Source organism: Corticium candelabrum, chromosome 9 (genome assembly GCF_963422355.1).
Source record: "Corticium candelabrum chromosome 9, ooCorCand1.1, whole genome shotgun sequence".
In the NCBI taxonomy this organism is placed as follows: Eukaryota; Metazoa; Porifera; class Homoscleromorpha; order Homosclerophorida; family Plakinidae; genus Corticium; species Corticium candelabrum.
In genome coordinates this window covers 8,438,903-8,463,491 of record NC_085093.1, presented here as the reverse complement: position 1 = coordinate 8,463,491, position 24,589 = coordinate 8,438,903, and the positions used below count along the sequence as shown (strand labels likewise).

General features: G+C 42.5%; 2 protein-coding genes across 5 annotated transcripts; one reads left to right on the top strand and one right to left on the bottom strand.

Moving 5' to 3' along the window:
* Positions 1-82: 82 nt before the first annotated feature.
* Positions 83-7,153, top strand: LOC134184914 (low-density lipoprotein receptor-related protein 6-like). Of its 3 annotated transcripts, none has more exons than XR_009970707.1 (9): positions 83-179; positions 617-1,016; positions 1,080-1,263; positions 5,296-5,551; positions 5,777-5,902; positions 5,963-6,259; positions 6,321-6,389; positions 6,447-6,865; positions 6,961-7,153. XR_009970707.1 is itself a non-coding variant. In XM_062652682.1 (8 exons), the coding sequence occupies exons 1-8, from the start codon at positions 113-115 to the stop codon at positions 6,692-6,694; spliced, it is 1,647 nt and encodes a 548-aa protein (XP_062508666.1). In that variant the 5' UTR covers positions 83-112; the 3' UTR covers positions 6,695-7,153. The 3 variants fall into 3 exon arrangements, 1 of the variants encoding a protein (XP_062508666.1); XR_009970706.1 differs by having other exon boundaries at positions 6,923-7,153; XM_062652682.1 differs by having other exon boundaries at positions 6,447-7,153.
* An 8,498-nt stretch (positions 7,154-15,651) lies between these two features.
* LOC134184378 (uncharacterized) lies at positions 15,652-19,420 on the bottom strand. Of its 2 annotated transcripts, none has more exons than XM_062652053.1 (2): positions 16,860-19,420; positions 15,652-16,790 (listed from the first exon to the last, which is right to left on the bottom strand). In XM_062652053.1, the coding sequence occupies exons 1-2, from the start codon at positions 17,066-17,068 to the stop codon at positions 15,788-15,790; spliced, it is 1,212 nt and encodes a 403-aa protein (XP_062508037.1). In that variant the 5' UTR covers positions 17,069-19,420; the 3' UTR covers positions 15,652-15,787. The 2 variants fall into 2 exon arrangements, with proteins under 2 accessions (XP_062508037.1, XP_062508036.1); XM_062652052.1 differs by having other exon boundaries at positions 15,652-18,284; positions 18,343-19,420.
* Positions 19,421-24,589: the final 5,169 nt, after the last annotated feature.

The window sequence follows — 24,589 nt, the reverse complement described above, 5'->3', positions numbered from 1 at the left end:
GTGATTAGCTAATTACAAATTAATTAAAGAATCTACATAACACTTATTTATCTAGTCGAACTTCCCTCACGTGTCATATTCGTAGAGTCACGTGATTCGTAGCCCATCCACGATGATTCTTGGATCTGCGTGTTCATGGTGTTTTCTTCTTCATTTATCTCTTCTCGATCATTGCTTTGGTATATAATCACTGCTCTAGCTCTAGTTACGCCCCTTACTGTTTCCGGTTGGTCGCTTGAACGGTCACTGTTCTTCCCTGGCACAGCTCTGCTTGAGAGAGACACGAATGGCCGATTTAGAAATCTTCTATCAGATCGATAGCCTTAGTTTTGGCTTATGGCCTTGGTGGCAGCGCACTCTCATAACAGAAACCACGCCTTCATCAATGTGGTGATTGACGTAGTTAGTGGCCGCCGGGAAGCGGATGTGGCGCCTTACATTGCAAGAATCAGCCACAACTAAGCGTTTTCAGTTCAGTTTTATTTTGTTGTTTGGCTATTCTCGCTACAATGACTAATGAGATGTCTCTGAATTTGTGTTTGAAGAATCGTGTTGATAGCTTCCCAGCAGGTGTTTGATTTCGTTGTTTAGATGACGTCAATTGTCTGTTCTGTAGGTACTATTCCGGACAGCTTCTTACTGATTGCTGAAGCCACTAGAATTCAGAGCAGGTGGCTGAACGGGAGTATTTCTACGGTTCTAACCATTGAACAAGTTAAAACGGAGGCAGTTCACTACAGCTCAAGTGAAGAAGCTGTATATTGGTTGAATAGAGTTGATAACACCATTGGGAAAGCGGATTTGGAAACCAGGAGGAAAACGGTAGTTGCTCGAGTGACTTCCTCTGCAGCTGATCTGAAAGGCATAGCACTGGACTGGATGACAGGAAATATCTATTACACTTATAGTTCAGATGAAGGTGTCGTTGCAGTGTTGAACAATCAGGGCACCTATGGTGCTGTTATTATATCCGGTCTAAATGGTCCAGGATCTATTGCTCTTGATCCTCCCTCTGGGTATGTTTTTATGAATTTAATTAAGTACACTAGCTCACTCTCTTGATGGGTATGTCTTTGTAGTGATATGTATTTAACTGATTGGAGAGATAGTAAAATTATGAAAGCATCAATGAGTGGACGCAATCTGAAAACACTTGTCAGACTGTCTGGTGGTGGGTATGTTACTGGTTTGGTATTAGATAGTCACAATCGGAAGATCTATTGGGTCATTGCTGGAATAGTGTCAATGGGTGCCTATGCTAAGGTAAGGAATTGGTGCAGTGTGATATTTCTAGTACATGTATATGGCGTTTGTCATGAAATGAATATATTAGCTATATGTGTCAACAATCTGTCGGCTGATTTGTGTCTGAGTATAAGATAAGAAATGGACGTTTGGTGTACCTTGTGAAGCACTAGAAGCTTGGTTCCACTAGCACCTAAACCAGTTTAACAAGTGGTTTAAGCTAAACTGGGGAGCATTTCTTTATTCTCTACAACCTAATCTGTTGATGTTGGACCTCTACTGGGTTTCTTTATCTCCACAACCTAATCTGGTTGAGCTCATCCAAACTGCACAAATTAATTCACCATCCCACTGGATTAGTTTGTGGAGTTTGGGTGAGCTCAACCGAATCAGGTGGAGAATAGCGAAATGCGTGCACACCCCTGGTTTAAAGGAGCACTGTCCAGATTACGTGCATGCTTCAAGACACACCTTTCTAGTGTGCGAGATAGATGAGAACAGGAGGCTGTGAGTCAAGAAATAGAGTGTCATGTGTTCTGCTAGGGCGTTCACTATATAGAATGTGTAGATATGTGGATTGTACCAGTACTCTAGCTAGTGCTAGATGTCTTCCCGTTAAGTAGTTTATGTCTGCCATGATTGTTGCCTATGTGCTATGGACGTGTGAAAATTGAACTACAGTGAATGTGGGAGCATTTTTTCAGCTGTACAGCTTTTGCGCAGAAACATTGGCACGGCCCTTGCAGTTCTGCTTCCACTTGCACACCATTGCAGAATACGATATTTCCACTATTTCTGTCTTGAATGCAATCTGAAGTGCATGAACAAACACAGCTGTGAACACTTACTTTGTGAATGGGCATTTTCACATGTTTCCACGTGCAGGATAATAAGCTATCTCTGGCAATCGCTGTTTGCACCGACCCAAACTCATGTTATGTTATGAGTTCAAAAATTCTGTGCTGTAAGAGTGTAGAGTTTGTGGTAGGGTATCACATCTTACTAGCGTTGTTGTGCTAAGTTCTCTGATTTCGAGATTTTGATTTCGTGTATACATTTTTCCAATCTGGTATCTGAGGCACCAGCGTGCAAAACATCTGGACAGTGCTTCTGTAAGGATTGACTTGTTCCACCTGTGCTAAACCGGTTATATTCTGGGATAGGATTGCCTTAATTAAAAGATGTAAGGGTCATTAATTAACTAAAGGAAAGAAATCAGAAAGTACAGACAGAAAGAAGACGGTGGTTCTTGGTCATCGACATGCAAAATTCCTACTAGCAGATGCTAAATCAGTAACAACTAGCAGTTGCTCTGACTCTACGACAGAACAGCCCGATACTTTGAAATAAGGCGTTTCCAGGCGATTTGTTTTGTACATCCCAGATGTGCAAGTTGCTAGTGGAAACAGTCACTTTCTTGAACTGGTTTAGTTTTTAAACACGTTTAAGCTAAACTAGTTTAAGGTGCAGATAGTGGAAACACGGCCTAGAATTTGAAAAACTGTAAAAGTGTACAATTACTAAATTATTAATATTTCAAAGCAGTGATTGCAAAGCATGATTTCTTGCTTCAGAGCCAACAGAAGCAGATTCAGATTGGTCCGGCCTATCGTGTTAACGCCGGATTAACCACGTGACTTGAATTCTTTGCCCCATGCTGTATCACTGAAATTTTGTTGTGGTTAATATTAACATTATTTCTTGGAAAAACTAAAGACACCGATTCTTGGGTGTGTAGTAGTTGTTTCAATCCAATGGTACAGTATTTGTTTGCAGGCAAATTATTATTGCAATGAAGAAAATCAAATAGACCAGTAATACAACTGGGAACGAAGAAAGAGGGTCTGCATATATACAGTGTCAAACAGTGACACAAAGAGTTCGAAAAACAAATTATTACTATTAATTACATAACTATTATATAGCCTGTACCATGGCCGTAGCTGTCGACCAGGTACACCGGCTCTGTATTTTAGGGCTGCCAGTTTTCAGTGTCTATTGATGGACCCTAGATGTCTGATCACCTATTGGTTGTATTGTCAGTTTCATGTTGTATTGTCAGTACAGTTTCATGTTGTATTGTCAGTTTCAAAAAGTTTCGTGACAAGCAACCAAGATCAGAATTCTTCGTCAAAGTTAACAGTCATCCACTTTTCACAGTCACTCATGTAAGGTACCTTGGAGTCCAATTTGATGAAAACATAAGCTGGAAGTATCGCCTGGACTATACCGTAAAGAAGGTATCTAGAAAAGTAGGAGTTCTCCGGAGATATGGTCGCTATCTCACGGATGATGCAAGGGCTGCCTACTTTAGATGTCTTGTCCAACCTGATCTGGATTACTGCTCTAGCACATGGTCTGACGGCTCACAATGCATTAGCAAGCGACTGGAGAGCATTGAAAAGCGTGCACTTCGAGCCGTTGCTGTTGCAGTCATTCCGATTCGAGAAAGAACAGGAAAGGTCGAAGAAATCTACCAAAAGTTTCACGTTACTCCCTACTAGGTCAGACACAAGCTCGCCTTGATTCAACGAGTATTTTGAGCGATGCATGGAATGTCATCAATGGAACTCCAGTCTTGTTTAGACAATCTGACACAGGCTATAGCACAAGGTTGTCTAATATGGGACTTTATGTCAGCAGACCTCGAACAGAAGCTCTGAAACGATCTTCTAGTCATAGATCCCAACAGCTATGGAATTCTCTCCCAGCATCATTGAGATCAATGACAGGAGACTTTTTTGTCTGTTTAAACAGAAACTTCGTACATTTTTACTTGACTTTTTCATTATTGTTTAGTATTCTTTCGTAGTGTTTTTTTATAGTTTAGTTTTCGTAACATATTTAAGGCAGGGTACCTGGAAGATCGGGGCTATACCGAAGGTTTTCCCTGGATAAAGAAAACATCTATCTATCTATCTATCTATGTGCCTCATTTGGTGTGGGGCCATGAGAGTGAATCTCCCGTGCATAAATGCATGGTGTTGCAAAAGGAGCTTGGACTGGGCTTACTTGAAGTCAAGACAGTTGGCAAGCTACTGTATGGCAATTATGAATAACTCTGTTTTTGGATATTAATTATCTATCCAGCAGATATGTAAAGCTGCACGTCTGTAACGATCCTTACATGAGTGGTCATTGGAGCATTATTTGGTCTTACTATGATAGCATCACTGAAGCAATGAAGTTGACTGCAAACAGCTTTATTCTTCAGGTTAAAAAGAAGGGGAATTTGTTGCTTAAATGGACGTCTAAGCTAGTCACATCAGTCTGACGAACACCAGCAGGACATGGTGTGGTCAGAACAATGAAGTCTGATTGTACATATCTTCCTTTAGCTATGTCAACCTTTATGACTAGAAGCTTACTTTGATATTTAAAGCTTGAAATACAAAACAATCATGCGCCCATCACATGCTTAAATGGCACAATCTATATGCACGCAACTTTGCCTTTCTATCCTAGGTCTCTAAAACAAACAGTCTGCAAGTGGCACGTATGTGCTCTGATTCAGGATGCTTGGCAAATGAAGCTATAAAACTTATCCCATCTCAGTACAGCACTAATCATAAAGCAACAGAATGCTATATAAAATAGATTATCAATATAATCATACACAGTTCTTTTGGCTTGCTAGCTAGTTTCCAAATTCGATGCTTGATCCTAGCTTCTCACCTAGATTCCACCTTAATTTAATTAATTAGACGTCAAGACTTTGCTGCAGTTGTAAATTTGTTTTAGTGTATTTTAGTAAGAAAGAGATAGTCTGAAATTATCACGTCAGAACAATGAGGTCTGACTGTAAGTACACTTTGAACACACAAAACCTTGTGGCACACCATACCTATGGAGCATATCTTAGAAGAGTACACGGGTGAAGCTCTGGATGTCCAAAAGTAACTGAAGTTTTATGAAGTACAATTTAAACATATGTGTCTATTGTTTGTTTGTGTTCAGGGTATTTACAGATGTCTAGTTGTTTGTGTACTGTACACCTACATGTATAGGACATGCTTTAGATTTTTATGAGGATTATTGATCTGTTTGCAGATTGAAAGAAGTTGTTTTGATGGAAAAACAAAAGAAATAGTTTTACAACTTCCTAAAGAGGTCCACTTTACTGGGATCACATTGGTAGGAAGAGATCTAATACTGTCATGGAAAAATACAAGTGAACAGGGTCATCGTCATGGTATAATTAGTCGTCTGAAGATGGATGGACCTACCAACAAACGGTTACATAATTTTGTTATTGCATCTCAGGAAGTGCTTGGTATTACTGCCTCCTCTGCTCAACAACCTCAAGGTATTTAATAGATGATTTGTAGAATATATATCAATTTTTGAATTTTTGACTGTTATGGACTGCAACTAAAACAGTACCATTACTTTTGGTAATACAGCTTCTGTCTGTATTGCCAACATTCAAATTTGCTTTATTGTTGAATTACAGAAATCATTTATGTTTATGGTTGAGAATGGGACTAGTTCAGTCTGTACACGGATGTTTGTATTTTTGTCTTTGCTGCAGGAAGGACCGGTAATTGCTCAAGAAATAATGGAGGATGTAAGCAATTGTGTGTGTTGGATTCTGTTAGTGGATACCAATGCATCTGCAGTGGTGAATCCGTTTTCATGCATGGGCATGACTGCATAAGTAAGAAGAGTATCGTGTATATACTTGTTGCACTATTTTGCAGCCATTATTGTGCTTTAGATTCATCTCTACAGAGAGAAGGTTTAGTTAGACGCAAGAATGAAGGCTATGTAGAAATTTATCACGATGGCCAGTGGAGCATTGTATGTGGCAACAACTTAGACAACAACGCTGCTCAGGTGATTTGTCGACAGCTTGGCTTTGAAGAGGGAGAGTCAAAAACACTAACCAGAAATTTGGATCAACGCATTGTAATGGAGAAGTTTGTATGTCAGGGAAGTGAAACCAGACTGGATCATTGTCAAATACACTCTTGGGGATCATCTGATTGTCATGCTTCCAATGTAGGAGTAACATGTAAGTGTTAGCTAAGGACTGTGACGTTTTTTCTTGTACGTGTAACCGCTAGATGCTTTAGGCAAATCTGATGATAATTTTGATATGAAATCTGATTTTACGGATACTCCAAATACTGATCATTCCTCAAGTAATGGTATGTACTTTGTTTTATGACTAACTTAATTCAGATTTTATGTACCTTTAGTTATTCCAACAGCTTTGACGGCAGTATGTGTTCCATTTGGAGTTATCATGTTGGCCACATTATTTGCAATTGTGTGCTGTCGAAGTAGAGGTTCACATAATTTGTCAAGCAATTGTCAGGATGCAACTCTGTCAACAATCGTACCAGAGTCGGTGGAAGAAACAAACAGTCAGATAAACAATGTAAAGCCTTCCAGTAAGGATCAAGTAATTTTTGCGCGCTGCGCATTGAAGGGATCTGTTCTATGATGGAGAAAGAAGAAGCAAATTGCTACTAAAAGAGAGCAAGCAAATTATATCAGCTGAGGTATATGTTAGAGCAGCTTTATGGATCCTTGTATATACAGCTGACTGCTATCAAAGCATAACTTTAAATACTGGCGTGCTGACAAGGTCAAACTTCTTGAAGAAAATGATATGGTAGGTTGCTGATGATGTCTATGACTGCACTTTTTGCACGTAATTGTTGCTGCGCAGACGCTCAACCGTCCAAGTCTAAACATCTGTTTCTATAGTGTTTAGTTTTGTATACGTTTTTCAATACGTGAAGTGAGACTGACTGCAGAGTGCTTGGTTCGCCAGTCATGATGAACGCAGCGTAGAAAATTATCGGCTTCTAACTGACATCAACTGCAGTGCATGGTGTATTTTTGCTGAATACTTTCTAAATTTATCGTCATCTCAAATATATTACTTGGAACAAATCAGTTACTGGGTACTAATGTAAATCGACACACGCAAGAGATAGAGAAACAGTAGATTTGTGCACTAGTAACTGAAGGTGTACCTTCACGAAACCTTTGCTTTCACGGCTATGATATCGCGAGTTCTGAAGAAAAAAACCATCAATCGACTAACTTGTTGCGACGTAGATTAATTATTACGAATTTGGACACTATTTTGCTTCCAAGCGCGCTACTGTCAGACTACCAAAAGTCAAACAAAGCGACTGTCGTTTGACGTAACCACAATTCTGTGAAACCGCTAGAATAGTCTGTAATCATCAATTTCTTTGCTAGACCACGCTAGAGTAATCGCGGACTCGCTGCTAAATTCTGGATATGCCAACCGCACCAACCAGCTACATGTCATGTGCAAAGCCGCTTGTGGTTTTCTCCACTTTCTGCCGCGCAGCTCTTCCACAGCGAGACGCCTATCTATCGCCCCAATAATAAGGAATTCCTTCTTTAACGAAGCTGCAATAACGTCAAACTCTTGTTTTTCTCCAAACGTCGATAATTCTCAAAAGGAGCTCCTTCTGTAGTATCTAAGTAGTATATAGTCGGTAGTTCTCAAATACCGACAAAAGTAAAGCTTTTTTGCCCTTTATACACTCTAGAAGCACCTCATTTCTATATGAAACGCATGACTGAGAGATTGTTGTTTCTTTATCTAGTACTAGATCCATGCCCCGTACTTCTTACGGGCAAGCTACTGTAGTGTTCTGACGGAAGACGCAGTCTGAGCGTGTGTGGACACGTCACGTTGCAATTTTTGTTGCGAGGTCCCGGATGTGCTAACTGAATTCAAATCTTGCTCTTCGCGCTTGTTTCGATAGAAATCGACACACTCCTCGTGTAGCGCTTGCTGCAGAAAATGTGTAGGTTGGATTTGGTGCAAATGCAATCAGAATTTGGAGAGAAACGAAAGCGCTAGTTAGCTAGAGAAGAGTAAGTTCCATCGGCAAAAGATATTCGATTGCTCGAAGCTTTCCGAAGGACGACGACGCGTACGGTCTACACACAACTGGCGTGGGCGTGTGTTCGAATGAACTGGAATATGTAGCGTTTGCGTTGTCAAGAAATTTTACGCGGGGGTCGACCCCTTGAGAGGGAACCCTGTGCATTATTTTAAATTTATTACGCAAACCTTCTTCTTTGTGTACTGAGTATGCGTGCCGATTTCGGTTGCGAACGGACAAAAGACGTGACCGCGTATCGCGAACACACACACACACACACACACACACACACACACACACACACACACACACACACACACACACACACACGCACGCACACTTTGAGCTAGATATATACACACACAAACAGAGACAATTTGAGCTAGCTCTAGAGCTCAAATTGTGTGTGTGTGTGTGTGTGTGTGTGTGTGTGTGTGTGTGTGTGTGTGTGTGTGTGTGTGTGTGTGTGTGTGTGTTCGCAATACGCGGCCACGTCTTTTGTCTGTTCGTAAGCGAAATCGGAAAGCAAAGGGGAAGGTTTGCGTAAAAAATTTGCACTGGGTCACCTCTCGAGGGGTCGACCCTTGCCCAAAATTTCTCAAAGACTCAAACGCTACACATTCCAGTTTATTTAACTTAAACACACGCCCACACCAGTCCTGTGTAGACTGTACGTGTCGTCGTCCTTCGCAAAGCTTGGAGCAATCGAATACTTCTACCTACTCTTCTAGCGCTTTCGTTTCTCTCCAAATTCTGTTTGCATTTGCACCAAATCCAACCTACACGTTTTCTGTACCAAGCGCTACACGGGAAGTTTGTCGATTTCTATCCAAAAAATCGCGAACAGTAAGATTCGAATTCATTTAGCACATCCGGGACCTCGCAACAAAGATTGCACGTGACGTGTCCACAAACGCTCAGACTGCGTGTTCCGTCAGAACGTTACAGTATCTGCCCGTACTAAGGACGGGGCATGGATCTAGTACACCTTAAAAGCACCTCTTCCCAAATTTGCCCTACAATGCAAACACCAACCATTTCTCATGGCTCGCCTTCTCTCTTCCTCCTGTCTCGGGGCTGCACCTCGATCCCTAGGCCCCGAGACGGTGGAAGATAGCAGGGACCATGACGAGCGCCCTATTAGACAAATAGCATCTACAGTATATAGCCACAGAAACGTGTGGTGGGTTTTATACAAGAAAGTTGTGCCCTATTAGACAAATATAGCTCTTATAGTATATAGCCACAGAATTGTGTGCCTCAGCTATAGAGAAAAATTGCGCTCTGTGAGAGAAATATAATCTATAGTATATAACTGCAGAAGTGTCTGTACCATGAATCACCTAGTGAACGAAGGTCTAACCCCCACACCCGTTGTTTTAGCAGCGAAAGCCGACTCAAGGGATACTCTCGCCTGCGAGAAAAGCAGAGCTTCTAGAGTTCATCTCTAAAGCCCGAGACCCAGAGATGGCGCAACGAATACGTACAACGTGCTACTCAAACTGGGCGCTATCCAGCTCTGCGTGGTGTCATGGACAACCCAGAACAGCATCGCCCCGAGCTACAAAAATTCGCGAAGAAACCGACGCTTCCCTGCGAGCCAAGAAGGTTGTAGAAGAACTCCAAAAAATTCTCAGTATCGTCTAGCCGCTCTCGAAAGATTTCGAAGGAAGATGTTTCGTGAACCCCTGGCTACACGAATCGTAAAGGAAGGAGCCGCCATACTTCAGAAACAGGACAGCGAACGGGAAAGAACGATCAAAGGACGTAGAATGTTAACATTCACATTTCTTTGTGAGGTAGAAGGTGACCTCACCGACAGGATAATGGAAAAGTTCGACCTTAGGTATGTCTACACCTACAAGCTTAGCTACAAATATCGAGACCGGGAAAATGAAGGATCTCCTCACATACCTATCAGGCAGCCCAAGAATGGTTGGGATAACAAAAGCCAGTGCTTGGATAACCAAGCAAGACAAAATCCTCCTCACCCGGGACAACCAAAGGTGTGTTCACACTATAGTTTGTAAACCATGGTGTGTTATGTTTTGATTTGCGTGATACGAGGAAATAGATTAGCATACAGTACAAACCTGTGTTCAGACTGGACTGGGCTTGATTACCTGGTTTGTCAACCTAGCACGCTATTGTGATCCGTTGTTTGAGCAGGAATCTCTAGACATGGCGTCTGACAACAGAGTTAGAATACTCCGCATGACAAACGACACGACAGTTCGGTACTCTGTGCTAGCACTGCGATAGCGACGAAAACGACGTCATCTGTCATCTTGCACGCACGAGATTCTTGCTGTTGACGCCCTGTTTCTAGCAGCATTCATCACAGTAAGACGATGATTTCCACTGCTACTCTCGTAGCTATGCGCTAGGCAGACTGCTACTCTGGTTACTAGGCGCTAAACAGCTACAAGTACAGTTTGCAAACCCAGTGCAAACCAGCATTCCATGGGGCAGGTGCAACGTTTAACACTAACTCAATTATGATAACAAGCTCACACCAGGCTCGCAAACCATAGTGTGAACACACCTCTAGAAAGTCCTGACACAAAGTGGGAGGTTACGCTTTATCGAAGTCCAGCTGACTACCATCCTGGGCAGAAATATTCTGGTAGGCACCGGATCCCTACTACCCGACTGGCTACGCCGTAAGAGGGGACTCGTTGCTCTGAACACATTCAACGACAACCTATGTCTATTCCGTTGTCTTGCCGTACACCAAGGCACACGAGTAGATTGTAGCACTACCAAAGCTCTAAGAGCTAACCACTGCGTTCTACGATATCCACGTGCACGACATACCCAAGACTAACCTGGATAAGATCGCTGAAATCGAGAAACGATTCAAACTAGGTATCCGTGAATACGAACCCTCCCAATATGTCAAGGGGGCTAACGCCAGAAATGGACCCGTCTGGAGTTTGATTCGACAACCCGTCCAGTATCCCAATATCATGACTATTGGTATGTTCGAGGAGCATGCCTTCTACATCAAAGCTATCAGGAAGGTCTCCAACCTCTACCTCTGTGATCACTGTTCCTAATCCTTCACCCAAGCATATAGTTTTCAACGACATGCCGATCGGTGCACCCAAGGCGTCACCCAAGTCAAGTGTCTGGGTGACACAGTAGAGGCACCCCAGTCGGCTTACGAGAAGACATTCCACCCAAGCTGCAACGCGAGCAACGTCGTCATCCGCTGGCTGGAATACGAAAGTCAGCAGCGTGCCGTTCACATCCACCACGCCAAATGCGGACACGATGCTGAGCGTTGGATCAAGGGTGCTCCCGTCGACGGCATGACCGGTCGAACTGTATTTCAGTTTTACGGCTGTCACTGCCACGGGTATCCAAAGCATGAACTCAACGCAAACAGTCTGTACAAAGCAACCCTCGAGCGAGATCAAACTATCTAAGACGCCGGATTCGATCTCGTGGTCATGTGGGAGTGCGAATAATATAGGCAAGTCCCGCCCCAGAGCTCAAAAACCAAGTCTATCCACACACCATTGTGTACGACTTCGAAGCCTATCTCGATAAGAGAAAGGCTCGCTCTTCCACAACCTCTCTCACCTTCGAGACCGAGCACACCCGATGTCGGTCTCCCTCGATGACACACTAAACCCTCCACACACCTATGCAACGCCGATCCCAAGAGAATCGTTGCAGACTTTGTCGACGAGCTGCGCAGACGAGGAGATCTGATACGAGAAGTAGTTCGTCAACAATATTTTCCGGATGATCTCGAGTTTTTCCTCACTAAGCAAAGAACTGGATCCAAGAGTGGTGTGACCAAGTGCCCGTGCTGGGATTCAATTCGGGTAAGTACGACTTGAACCTCATCAAAGAGCACTTTGTGAACAAGATCACCGACACTGCCAAGAAGATTAAGGTAGCCCAGAAGGCCAACCAGACCATGTTCCTACTTTTAAGCCGGGTTTACATTAAAGGCGTAAGGAGGCGTTACGTGCTCCTTACGTGCTTTGCGTTTTCTTACGTCCTTACGTGTCTGTTCACATTAAACCGCCGAACGCAAAACGCGGACACGTAAAGAGACGCAAGTAAATAGACTCGATTTCTATTCTTGAGTCTTGCGTCTTGCGTCTCGTGTTTTTTATATCAATCTGACTTGTGGGGTGATGATAGTCCCGTATTTCTAATGGAAAAACGTCTAATTAAGAGCGATCGTTTGTATCATTGTATTTTTACATCGCGGAGACGCATTTCCTCTATCAAATTGTGATAGGCTCCTTGCTGGAGCCTTTTGGCAGGAACTGGAGCGACCCATTCTCTCTTCCTTTTTCCTCTGTTGTCGTTTAAGACACAACGCAAGCGCCAAAATCGAGGTTGCAATCAGCAAAACAGCCTCTTAAAACTTTGTAGCGTGCGTTAAAATATGTTGTTAAAAGTCACAAAAGGCTGGCGCGTTAACCAGAAGACGCAAGACGCAAACGCGTCGCAGTTTTAATGTGAACAGAAAAAAGGTGCAAGAAGACGCAAGACGCAAAGACGCAAGACGCGAACGCAAACACGTAAGACTTTGCGTCTTTAATGTAAACCCGGCTTAACACCCTACCTTCGATTCCTGGATGTCATGCACTATGTGGGACCAGGCACCAGCTACGATAAATGGGTCAAAGCCTATGGCTGTAAATTGCAGAAGAGCTGGTTCCCCTACGAGTGGTTCGACAATCCCGATAAACTACAACACCCTGGTCTATCTGACTACCCCGCTTGGTATTCCAAGCTAATAGGTCAATACCCACTTCCCTCAGAGAGTTGCAATCATGCGAACGCACATTCCGAAAGCGAGGCATGACCACCTTTGCCAACTGGCTGCGGTACTACAACGATCTCGACGTCAAACCATTCCTAGAAGCACTCACCAAGATGAGAAACTTCTATCATGGGTATGGAGTCGACATTCTAAAAGACACAGTCTTACTCCCTGGTGTATCATTCCAGTTCGTACTTCGAGGCATGCACAAACATCACAAAAACCAACCTCTTCGCTCCCAAAATGGAGGCCTACGACATGCTGGAAGGTGCAGTCGTAGGTGGGCCAAGTTTGTCTTCACAAGGTATCACGAAGCTGGAGTCACACGCATTCAATTCCACCAATACGACAACGCAAGCTTCCGCAAAATGTTGTGGGCTACGACGCCAACGGTCTATACCTTTCGACAATGGCAAAGCACATGCCCTGCGGGCCAGGAGTTATTCGGCACTACAACAATCCCCAAACCGATGGGCAAACCCTTGTCCAAACCCTTGATCAAACCAATGGTCAAACCAATGGTCAAACCAATGGCAAGTGGTTCGATGGAGACTCTGTTGCAAGCAATTCCAGGAGTAGTGGTCTACTTAGATGACATATCACTAGCAGGAAGAAACGAACAAGAGCATTTGTCTAACTTTTTAATTAGGTAAGGCGTTGACGAATTGGAAGAGGCTGGACTAAGACTAAATAAAGACTGAAGAAATGCAATCTGAAGTAGTGCATGTGGAACATGTCATTGACAAGACAGGGTTACATCCGGACAAGGACGAATTCAGGCAATAACGGAAGCACCCAGACCACAAAATGTGACAGAATCAAAGAGTACCTAGGATTGTTATGATGTCACATGCATTCTTTGTCAGCTTGCATCAGTATAGACAGACATGGCACATGCGCGTTCTATTCCACGTGTCGTTCCGCGTTCCATTCCATTTCACGATTCTTGTTTTATATGTTGCCCAGTTTGTCAGTGAATTGTAGATGTGCAACACTTAATTAATCTATCTGCATGAAAGTTGTCGATCTAGCCAGACTGCCTTATTTGTAAGACAGTTACTGAGCAGACATTTCCTTCTATTCTATTCAAAAAGTGTTCCAACAGTATTGCCCCGTCTAGAAGGGCAGGGCCGGGCTCTTATTAGAACATTTGATATGTGCCTTTGTACGGTGTGGTCAAGCTGGGTTTACATTAAAGACGTAAGGAGGTGTTACGTGCTCCTTACGTGCTTTGCGGTTTCTTACGTACTTATGTGTCTGTTCACACTAAAACGCCGAACGCAAAACGCGGAGACGTAAAGTGACGCAAGTAAATAGACTTGGTTTCTATTCTTGCGTCTTGCGTTTTTTATATCAACCTGACTTGTGGGGAATGATAGTCCCTTATTTCTAATGGAAGAACATCTAATTGAGAGCGTTCGTTTGTATCATTGTATTTTTACATCGCAGAGACGCATTTTCTCTAGCAAATTGTGATAGGCTCCTTGCTGAAGCCTTTTGGCAGAAACTGGAGCGATCCATTCTCTCTTCCTTTTTCCTCTGATGTCGTTTACGACACAACGCAAGCGCCAAAATCAAGATTGCAATCAGCAAAACAGCTTCTTAAAAATTTGTAGCGTGCGTTAAATTATGTTGTTGAAAGTCACAAAAGGCTAGCGCGTTAACCAGAAGACGCAAGACGCAAACGCGTCTAGTGTAAACGCAGTTCTAATGTGAGCAGAAAAAAGGTGCAAGGAGATGTAAGACGCAAAGACGCAAGACGCGAACGCAAACACGTAAGGCTTTGCGTCTTTAATGTAAACCCGGGGTAGCAATATTAAGCCATGGAATTTCCTGGAGGATTGCAGACGCAAGAAGGCATACTGATAGCCATATTTCTGATTGTGATTTGGTTGCTTCCATCACAAATATTTTCAGTGACAATTGCAGCTCTGTGCATCGGAATTCCATGGCTTCTACCATATTCCGTAACCACACTGTACAAAGGCATAGTACCAAATGTTCTACTAGAGAGCCCGTGCCTTTCTAGGCGGGGTAATACGGTATATACAGGTGCTGGAATGACGTTTCAAATTCAAGATTCTAACTTTGCCATTGCTTCACTGAAGCTTTAGAGAAATTGCGGGAGTCCAAAAACAGACTTCAGTAAGTCTCGGTTGATTTTTTATAAACAACTCTGTTCTTGACGACCTTGCAATTAGAAAATCATCTGGTAGAATGGAGCTAGCGTTTACGGAAGAAGTGTCTGGTAGACCAATTTTCGTTGCACTTCTGTAATGCTTTGGTACGGTAATGAGACTAAATCAATAGCAAGTCAGTCATTAATATTAATGGGCACTATTAAAATAACCAAAATTCAACTCTGATTCTGCGCCTGGTTACCCTGAGCGTCCAAACAATATGCGGAATTCACACCAGGTTAGGACATACGATTTCTAAGATATTGCTATGTGTCTTCAATCTACAAGCTCTAATATTCATTCAATCAACTTCATATAACTAAAGTAACCTAAAGACCACACAACCGCAATAGACCACCAACCCAATTATTGAATACTTTCCATACTTGACTTTTGCATCTTTGTATTTCAGCTCCCAAATGCCTGAAGATGAAATATCTCCTGCTTCCATCATATGCATGCTACAAGACTCCCCTTGCAAATAAACTGATAATACAAAGACTTTACAATGGCCTACAAGACCCTTAATTAATTTCCAGCGTACAAATCTAAATACTATTGTAAACATGAATTGCTGATCAATAAAGTGGGTGAATATAATAATTTCAGTTCAAGTTATATACAACATAGAGTAAACTTTCTTCTAGTATTTCAATATAGCCGTACAATATAGCTGTACAGTCACTCAGCTACTTATCTCGAAAAAATCCTTTGTCAGTATTGCATTCCCGAAAAGTGAAAGTTGTGAGATCGACTTTAACATCTGTAACAACTAGGCTGTCCAGTGCAGATCCAGACAAGCACAATCGCTTTGCTGGAGGAGGAATTAGCAGCTTCCAAGTGGGCGACATCACTTTGTTGGACAAGGTATGACTCTTCGATACACCTTCCTTGATAGATTTGTCTTCATGAGCACTACCCTCACTACTGTCTTCATCTTCTTCCACAGCAGAGTGCTGAGCAACATCACCGGTGCCAGTCACCTGGCATGGAGATAGAGTGCGTGTAGAAACTCCATTTAACTCAAAACCATTCAATTCAAGTGTCACAGTTGGTTGACTTGAAGTGACATGTTCAACTTGTTTATCACTGTCATTATCTAAATCAGAGATCTTAGGCATGTCACTGTCAAGAAGAGACTGACTGAGGAAAGAGTTTGATGGCACATCACATTCAAGCTCAGGAAGAGATTGTCTGCACTGTAGTTCTTCTGAGACCGTTGGACTAGTTTCATCAGCAAGAAGTTCTTGTTCGCTATCACAAGTAGGTATCTCAACTTCAACATCAACACCTGTTGTTGTGGCTGGATCATTGACCACTACTTCCAATCCTGTTGGTTCCCGAATCTCACCAAAATCACTTTCCAAATTACTTTGTGTTGCTTCCAAGTTTGGAGAACGATCATGCTTGCAATCATTGTCAGTACCGCCAACTTCAGTCCTTGAACACTCAGTTGTGCTTTGAACCTCTGAAAAAGTTGATTCAGTCTGCAAATCATGACAAAATAAAGTCTTCTGTAAAGACTCTTCCTTTTCCTCTCCCGTACATTCATCTGCAGTCTCCTCAACATTACTGTTGCTTGCCACAGGTACATCATCACTACCACTAGATACGACAGGTTCAACTTTGGTAGTCTCCTCTAGATCTTCTAAAGCAGACACTTCAGTCTGCCAGCCAACACTAGCCTTATCTCTACACACCTCAATACAAGATTCACATTCAACAACAGGCTCTGATTCAATAAACAGAGATGAAACTGACAATTCGGCAGATTCCATCTGTGAGTCAGTGATCTTTACATCAGACAAAGTATGAGAAACAGCCGGTAAAGATGGTGATGTGGTAGCACTGTTAGCATCAGCGTTATTGTGAGCAACATGTAAGATTGCTTCTTCTTCGTCTTCCTCTTCTACAATGTCATCTTCAGATTCACCAGTTCCTGATATGGAAACATCATGTAACAAACCCATAGTTGCTTGCTTCTCCAGCTTTGGTCCTGATTCCTAAGCAACAAACTTGCATGTGACCGATATCATTGCCAAACAAAGATTACAGTAACCACACAATACCAAGAACTAGCTACTTTACCCATTCTTTGCCAACAAATTACACAACTCTACACATATAGTACTAACTCCCGGAAATTCAGCGGAGACAACAGTAAATCCCAGATAGCCTGTTCCCATATGTGTGACCTAATCAAGTTGTCTAACCTGCAGCTATTTCGACATTCCTGTTGCATGTCTCTTTGAAGATGTTGAACATGGCAGCTATTTGACACACATACATGAGCAAAGGTTAGCCGTATTTCTTAAGGACCCATAGTCAACAAATCTCATGTCGCTGGTAATAAACAACATGCTCCGTGTGTATCAACCAAAATTAGAAATCGACAATTCAAATTGATGGACATCCGATGCCTTCGATGTCTGTCATGTGGAAGCAAAAATGCCACGATGCTGCAACTTGCCATTTTGCAGATATAAACATGCACACACACACACACACACACACACACACACACACACACACACACACCTAAAAAATCCTAAATGTCAGGAGCTGCCTCCCAGAGGCCATGCCCCTAGCTGTTAAGCTGGGCCCTGTGCGCTACTCAGGGCACTCGCAGGAGCACCGACTTGTGAAGCCAACTGTGGTGTGAGCACACGAAGTCTCACCAATACCCGTGGCTGATGTCACGTCACAGACGATGGCCGCCTAAGACCCCAGTCAATGACCAGGAACTCATTTATACTCCTGAGTCAAGAGGAGAAAATGTGTTAGTTTCTTGCTTAAGGAAATAATGCCATAGCTCGCCATCACTGTGACTTGAACTTGCAACCCTTCAAGGTCCGGGATGTACACACTCCATAAGATGACTCTCTAACCCTAACCAACCGAGCTATCGCACCACACACACACACACACACACACACACACACACACACACACACACACACACACACACTGCACTGAGGCTTGGACTGATAGTTGTCTCTAACACCTGTCTGTTAATTTTCTCTGACAGCTGACGATAGAGCAATTATGTCGGCACTTTGAGACTCTCGTACAAACTTTGCTGCAATGGACAATCTGTCTAGATTGTCGGTGTTCCCACATCCAGGTTGCTTCTCATAATCAGTGCTACCACAGCAAATGCTTTGCTGGCACTAGCAAATTGAATTTCTAAATGTAGGATTAAAGCAGCAATCTGACGAACTATTAACTGTGTCGTCAAACTAACCTGCTTCATTCAATATAGTAGAACAGCCCCTCAAATCTTTCACAGAATGAGACTCTGCAATCGTTTGCAGTTGAATGTTCAGGCTAAAGAATGGCATGCGCTTTGTGAGGTGAATAGCAGCGGTTTCTGTCCAATTGACAATTTGGCGAAGAAGTTTGTGGTTTTTCTACCAAAATCCACAACCAGAAGTAACACGCATTGTAGTCGTTTATCACCATAGCTTTTACAGTATTTACATTACTAGATATTTATTGACCGCCAGGTGCACTAATAGTCTATCTTAGAAGCTAACAGTGTCACATAACCATATAGCAAAAGTATACAACTTCAATGTGTTTACACGTGATCAAGCCGCTTTAATTAATAATAATGTCACTGATTTGCCATTCTTTGCCTGGCAAATTAACACAAATTCACGTATATACCCTATAACCAGTTTTTATGGCCATCTCTTATAAGCACCATATTACAGCAGTGTTCTAGCCAGGATATTTTGCCAACTGTCAATATTACGTCTTCAAATATAATGACGTCATTAAATGTTTAATGTTGACATATTTGATAACATCTATTGTTACTATTGTTACGTCCTTCCTTGTTCCAACCGTCAAAATGAAGGTACAGATGGTACTGGTGAGAACACTGTTACAGTCATATCTGACAAGAATAAGCATCATCCTCCTTTTGCCACAGCACTATCTAGTCTCTGATTGCTCGATTAATCGCCAACAAAGTGTACTCTGAGGCACTCCCAAGCAGTCAAGTCACGATGTACAGGTAAAAGCTGTCACTATTACTTCTTCACCTCTTGTATACTGATGTAGGATACAAGTATTTCATTTGCAAGCTAGCAATCACATTTTTCATAGATTTGTCCCTGATGTTCCTTTCCTTCCATGTTGGTGAAGCTTACTAATCATGTACTACCATATTGATCAGAGCTATTGGGTGCATGGTTTCCATGTCACATTAAGTGCCTGCCTCAAGTTAACACTGCAGTCTTCCTTCATGTAGTCCATGATACAAGTCTCAGAAATGCTAAAATAGGCGAGTTTCGTTGGCCACCCCTCTTCGACTTCGGTTTGTTGATTTCATATGTTAGAACATGTCTTCAGAAGCACAGATTCACTATTCGTTAGTAATGAAACGTGTAGCATTGTGCCTAACAGCGATGTAAATGGAGATGCTACAGTCACACGAGCATCCATGGTAACCAGCGTGCACAATATGCGAGGCTTCATAGAAAGCAAAGGGTTTCCCTAGTCCAGCAACCGCTGAAGAACGTCTCACTGCGTTGCTGAGAAAGACTGCTTAACAATAATTAGTAATTCTGTGACTAGCACTACTGAGGTAGGTTTACTCTATTGCATTATTTCCTATTGTAGATCGGTAGTTACACCAGGACATGTTACTACTAGATTTGTCCAAGGACGTGTGTCAATCTGCCCTTCCCAGACAAACCATCCTCTTGGGACATAAAACAACGCGCATATAAAGCCCATATGAAGCACTACGTGACTGAACTCATCACCATGACGGCATATTCTCTCTTGTGCTTTCGCATATCCATTGCTTGGTCTCGCACAACCACAACTTGCTCTTGACTCAAGGAACGAGCACTAGCAATTGACTTGCACAGTAAAGTGTACAATGTACCTAGCTACAGTGCCTTGCCAAAAGTCATGGTAGTTGGGTGAAAAGGCTGCACCACGCAAGAAGTGCTCCTGTTTTGTTACACAAGCTTCTAATTTCACACGCCTTGTGTTATATCCTGTACATTAATATTTAGTTGCCAACCCTTTAGATTTCAGGACAGCTTCTAGCCTATAATGCATAGATAACTTCAGTTTATGCACAGCGTCTTGTGGTATTTTTATCCACTCTTCTTTGATAGCTTGTTTCAGCTGATCAACGTTGCATGGCGGAGGATTTCTTGCACCAATAGATTTCTTCAGTATCATCCATAAATGTTCAATCGGATTCAGATCTGGGCTCTGCGCCGGCCAGTCCAGGGATGTGATGCCATGTTGGGTCTTCCACTCCGCCACCTTCCTCGCTCTGTGTACAGGAGCATTGTCATCTTGCAAAACAGTTGACATTCCATGTCTACCTCTCTCGGCTGCTAAAGGCAGGAAGTGTTTTTCCAGTGTTTTCTTGTACTTTTCACCGTTAATTTTGCCTTCAAGGAAAGTCAGAGGTCCAACACCTGATGAAGTCATGGCACCCCAGATCATGATGGCAGCTTCACCTTGCTTTACTGTGCCTAAAGTGCAGACTGGTAGCCATTCTTCTGTGGTCTTTCTCCAAACAAACACTCTACCATCACTGCCACTGAGTTTGATGCGGCTTTCGTCAGTAAATACCACATTGCTCCAATCCTCGACCGTTTTTCTAATGTGTTCCTTTGCCCAACAGACCCTCTTCCTTCTGTTGCTTTCAGAAATGAAAGGCTTTTTTCAAGCAGCACGACCGTGATACCCCATGTCTTTCAGCCTTCTTCTTGCTGTTGTCTGACTGAAAGATTTTGAGCAGGCCTTGCTCCACTCAGGTGCTATTGTTTTTGCTGGTTTCCGTCGGTTCTCCTTCACCACTCTTTCCAAATGGCGCAGATCCCTTGCTGTTGCTTTCCTTGGCCTTCCCTCTCGTTTCATGTTATGAACATGTCCGTTGAGCTTGTACCTTCTCACTACATTCGATATTGTTGTCAATGGCCGCTTCAGCGCTTTGGCAATCTGTGTCATCTTCTTTCCCGCCTTCCACATACCAACATCTTCAGACCGCTCATCTGTTGTCATTTCCTTGCGTGGAGGCATAATTCAAATAGATTCATCCAGCGAGTTTCATTAGGTGTTGCTTTATGGCTATCGTGCAATTTGAGTATTGTGGGCATGATAACTTGAGTATTGTGGGTATGTGATTTGCAAACAACAAGAAATACTTGGCACTACCATGACTTTTGGCAAGGCACTGTATGTTAGAGAAGACAAAATTACTGGCATCTAACCAACTGCTGCTGTATGTATATCATCACAAGAAGAAATAGAGGCATTGAAAGCTGCATGACCATGATGGCACTTTCTGGTCTTCTAGCTGGCCAAAGATGTTGTCGTGTGACAAAGAAATTCTTGTTAGAATCCATAGAAAGTCTTGCTAGACACATACCAACTGCAAGTATCAGATGTGACAGTATATATACCATACGTCTACAAGATGCAGTGAAATTTGGTTTGGGGGTAGGATCAGTTCAACGGTCACTGTCATAATCAATATCAGTTTGTGCTGGTGTGGAAGAGAGCAATATTATATGGAACATGGCATTGATGGCTTTTTGCTGTTATAGCCTATTAAAGTACATTAATTGCTCCTTCAATTTCACACATTTGCATCCCTGACAACCCATGTCCAAATCGATTAAAGGGTAACTGCAAGGCAAAAATCAAAAAATTCTTTTATGTTGGAAATTGATAGTTCTAGTTGCATAAATAACAGGAAAAATAGTTTTAGATTTAAAGTTAAGTCTTCGCTGAGATATAGCAGGTCAAAGTTGGTTCCGGTTCTTCAAGGTAATTAATTAAGGTAACGCGTTATAATGGGTGTGGTGTAGTGTACACGTCACAGAGGGGAAATGCATGTGTGTCTGTATAGTCAGCGGCCTGTAAAAATGACTGCATCTTCATATCCAAGGCAACGCTGCTAGGGTAGAGGCGACGGCAGCAACAATTCTTCTTCTGAAGAGTCATCTGGAGGTTCTTATGTGATGGTAGAACGTTCCGTCATCAAATGAAGCGCAGAATGAAGAAGATCTGCTGGGAGCCATTATAGTGCCTAGACCACAGAGTATCGAGCTCAGCGACAGTGTCTCTGAAGGTTTGGGACAAGGAAGAGGCCAGGCTACCCAATAGTCTATCACCATCGCAAGTAGAAGTAGAAGTAGCAAACGTAATCGATGCACATCTGGGTAACTAAACAACCATCACAGATGCAGCTGCTGTCGTTGTAAGATGATGGATACGTACTTGTGTGTAGGGCGTCAGCTGTCAAACGTATTTGAGGTTGTCTCCAATAATGACGCGATAATAATACTAGCGACAAGAATGGCACAGTGTTCAGGTGAGTTCTATTGCTGTGAGAAAAAGAACAAAATGGTTGAAGTTCGTATGTTGAATTCTCGTTGACACAAGGTTTGACTTCACTGTACAGTATACTGTAATGCATACGACTGCATTCACTACACATGATGATCAAGCACCTCTAGACACGAATGATGGTGGGGCAGAGTCTATATTAGAGTCATCAGAGCCTGACCTCTCCTAGCCATTTCAGTACTTTTAGTCCTACACGAGTCTTCCTTACCCTCCTGCTTCTCAAATTCGCCTCTCCTTTCTTTTGCAAAGGTTCCACAGGTACCAGAGTGCTGCGATCTTGAAGTGTGGAGGCAGGTAGTTGGAAAATGGTGGCCTCAAATTTTGCTCTTCTATAACCCAGACCAAGTTCTTGAATAGACCTGGCTGTACGTATCAGGCTAAAAGTGGCTACTACGGACTCCTGTCCACTCAGTAAGACGCGTCGTACTCAGTAGTGGTCGCCCGAACGACACAAACGTCTCTGCAATCATCCTCCTTGCAATTCTCACTCTTTCTTAGCTTGGGATCTTCGGAAATCAAAACACGCTTGGTATGACTTGCATGAATTGGTGCATCCTGCAGCCACGCAACACCGAACCATTCTTTTGCCACAGATTCCTTTGTTTACAATACACGCTAGCGTGGAGTTTCCCTCTGTGACGTGTACACTACACCACACCCGTTATAACCCGTTACCGGAACTTGAACAACCGAAAGCAACTTTGACCTGCTACATATATCTCAGCAAAGACTTAACTTAAAAATCTAAAACAATTTTTGAATTTTGCGTTGTAGTTACCCTTTAAACAATGCCAATGGTTCCACACTTCCTGTCATATGCTTCATGGCTAATGAACCTATACTCAACCTTTTGTGGCCATGTGAACAATGTCTTGTCCTAGGGACAGTACATGACCCTTGAGGATGTAAAGATTGACTGGAAGCAGAGCAGTCATTTCTATAAATCAAGCCACCTACCAGCCAAGTCAAAAAGTTGATGAGTGACTCAGGAAGTTTAATGGCATCTTCAGAGAAATAGCTTCTTTTGGTGGTACAACTTGGTCTGACACTCGAGAACATCTTGCACAAATCCACAGTTGGGATTCTATCTCTGGAGTCTTCTTCAAAGTTGTGTCGTGTGTGTACATTATCACCCTCATCAAAGGCAGTACAGTCTACTCTCAGTATCATGGTCCAGAACACCATCTGTACACTCAGTGTCTTTTCAAGCTCTTGAATGCAAAATCAATGATTGGACCAGGCTCAGCAGTACTAGGCAAGATGAACTTAGTCACATTGCAAAGCTTTGGTCGATATAATATTAGGCGATTGCCAAAGTGCAGCTTTATTTAGCCTTGACTTGAGTTGCTTAGGCCTGTATTGATTTACAACTACTCCTTCACTGGAAAGCAGATTAACATAATGGTGGGGCAAGCTGACGTATGATAGGCTCTGGCTCATTAGCCAAAGATTTCTTCAGAATCCCTTGAAGTGCATGACCTTGGACTAGTGTACTTTTTGGAGCAAGATTCGTGACAAAGAATATCTCTAACAATAAGATTCTCACGTTCAATTTCTAACAACCAATTTGCATCATTCCTAATCTGTGCAGCATTCAGTGCCACCGCCTGATATGTTGAATATCAGTAATAAACCACTTTTAGTAACCATTTTGTGAGTTGTTTCATCTATTATAAATCTGTTTGGTAGTTATTGTAAACCATTCTAATACACTTCTAGCATTTTGTCAGCAAGAAATGTGTATGCTAAATGCATGCCAGAGACGAATCCAGAATCCGATCAAAGGGAGGCACAAAAACCAATCAGAAATAGTATGACGTCGCATTGATTAAAAATGACTTATAAATTTGCATTAGTTGTCCATTAAATAAAGAGAAAAGTAGGTGTTGAATTCCGTTCTGGGAAACATGTATAGGCAATCTGGCATCTTTGGTTGGAGCTACGGAAGACAAGCTGCAGCAAAGTTTTCTGGTAAGAAAGTTTAGCGCTACTCTCCTTGTTTTTCTCTTCTTTGGGTTTAATTAACTCGACCTCTGCCATGGCCAACCATTGATATTCTTCATCCGCAGTTGTAGCACTCCGGTTGGCACTAACGTTGACTC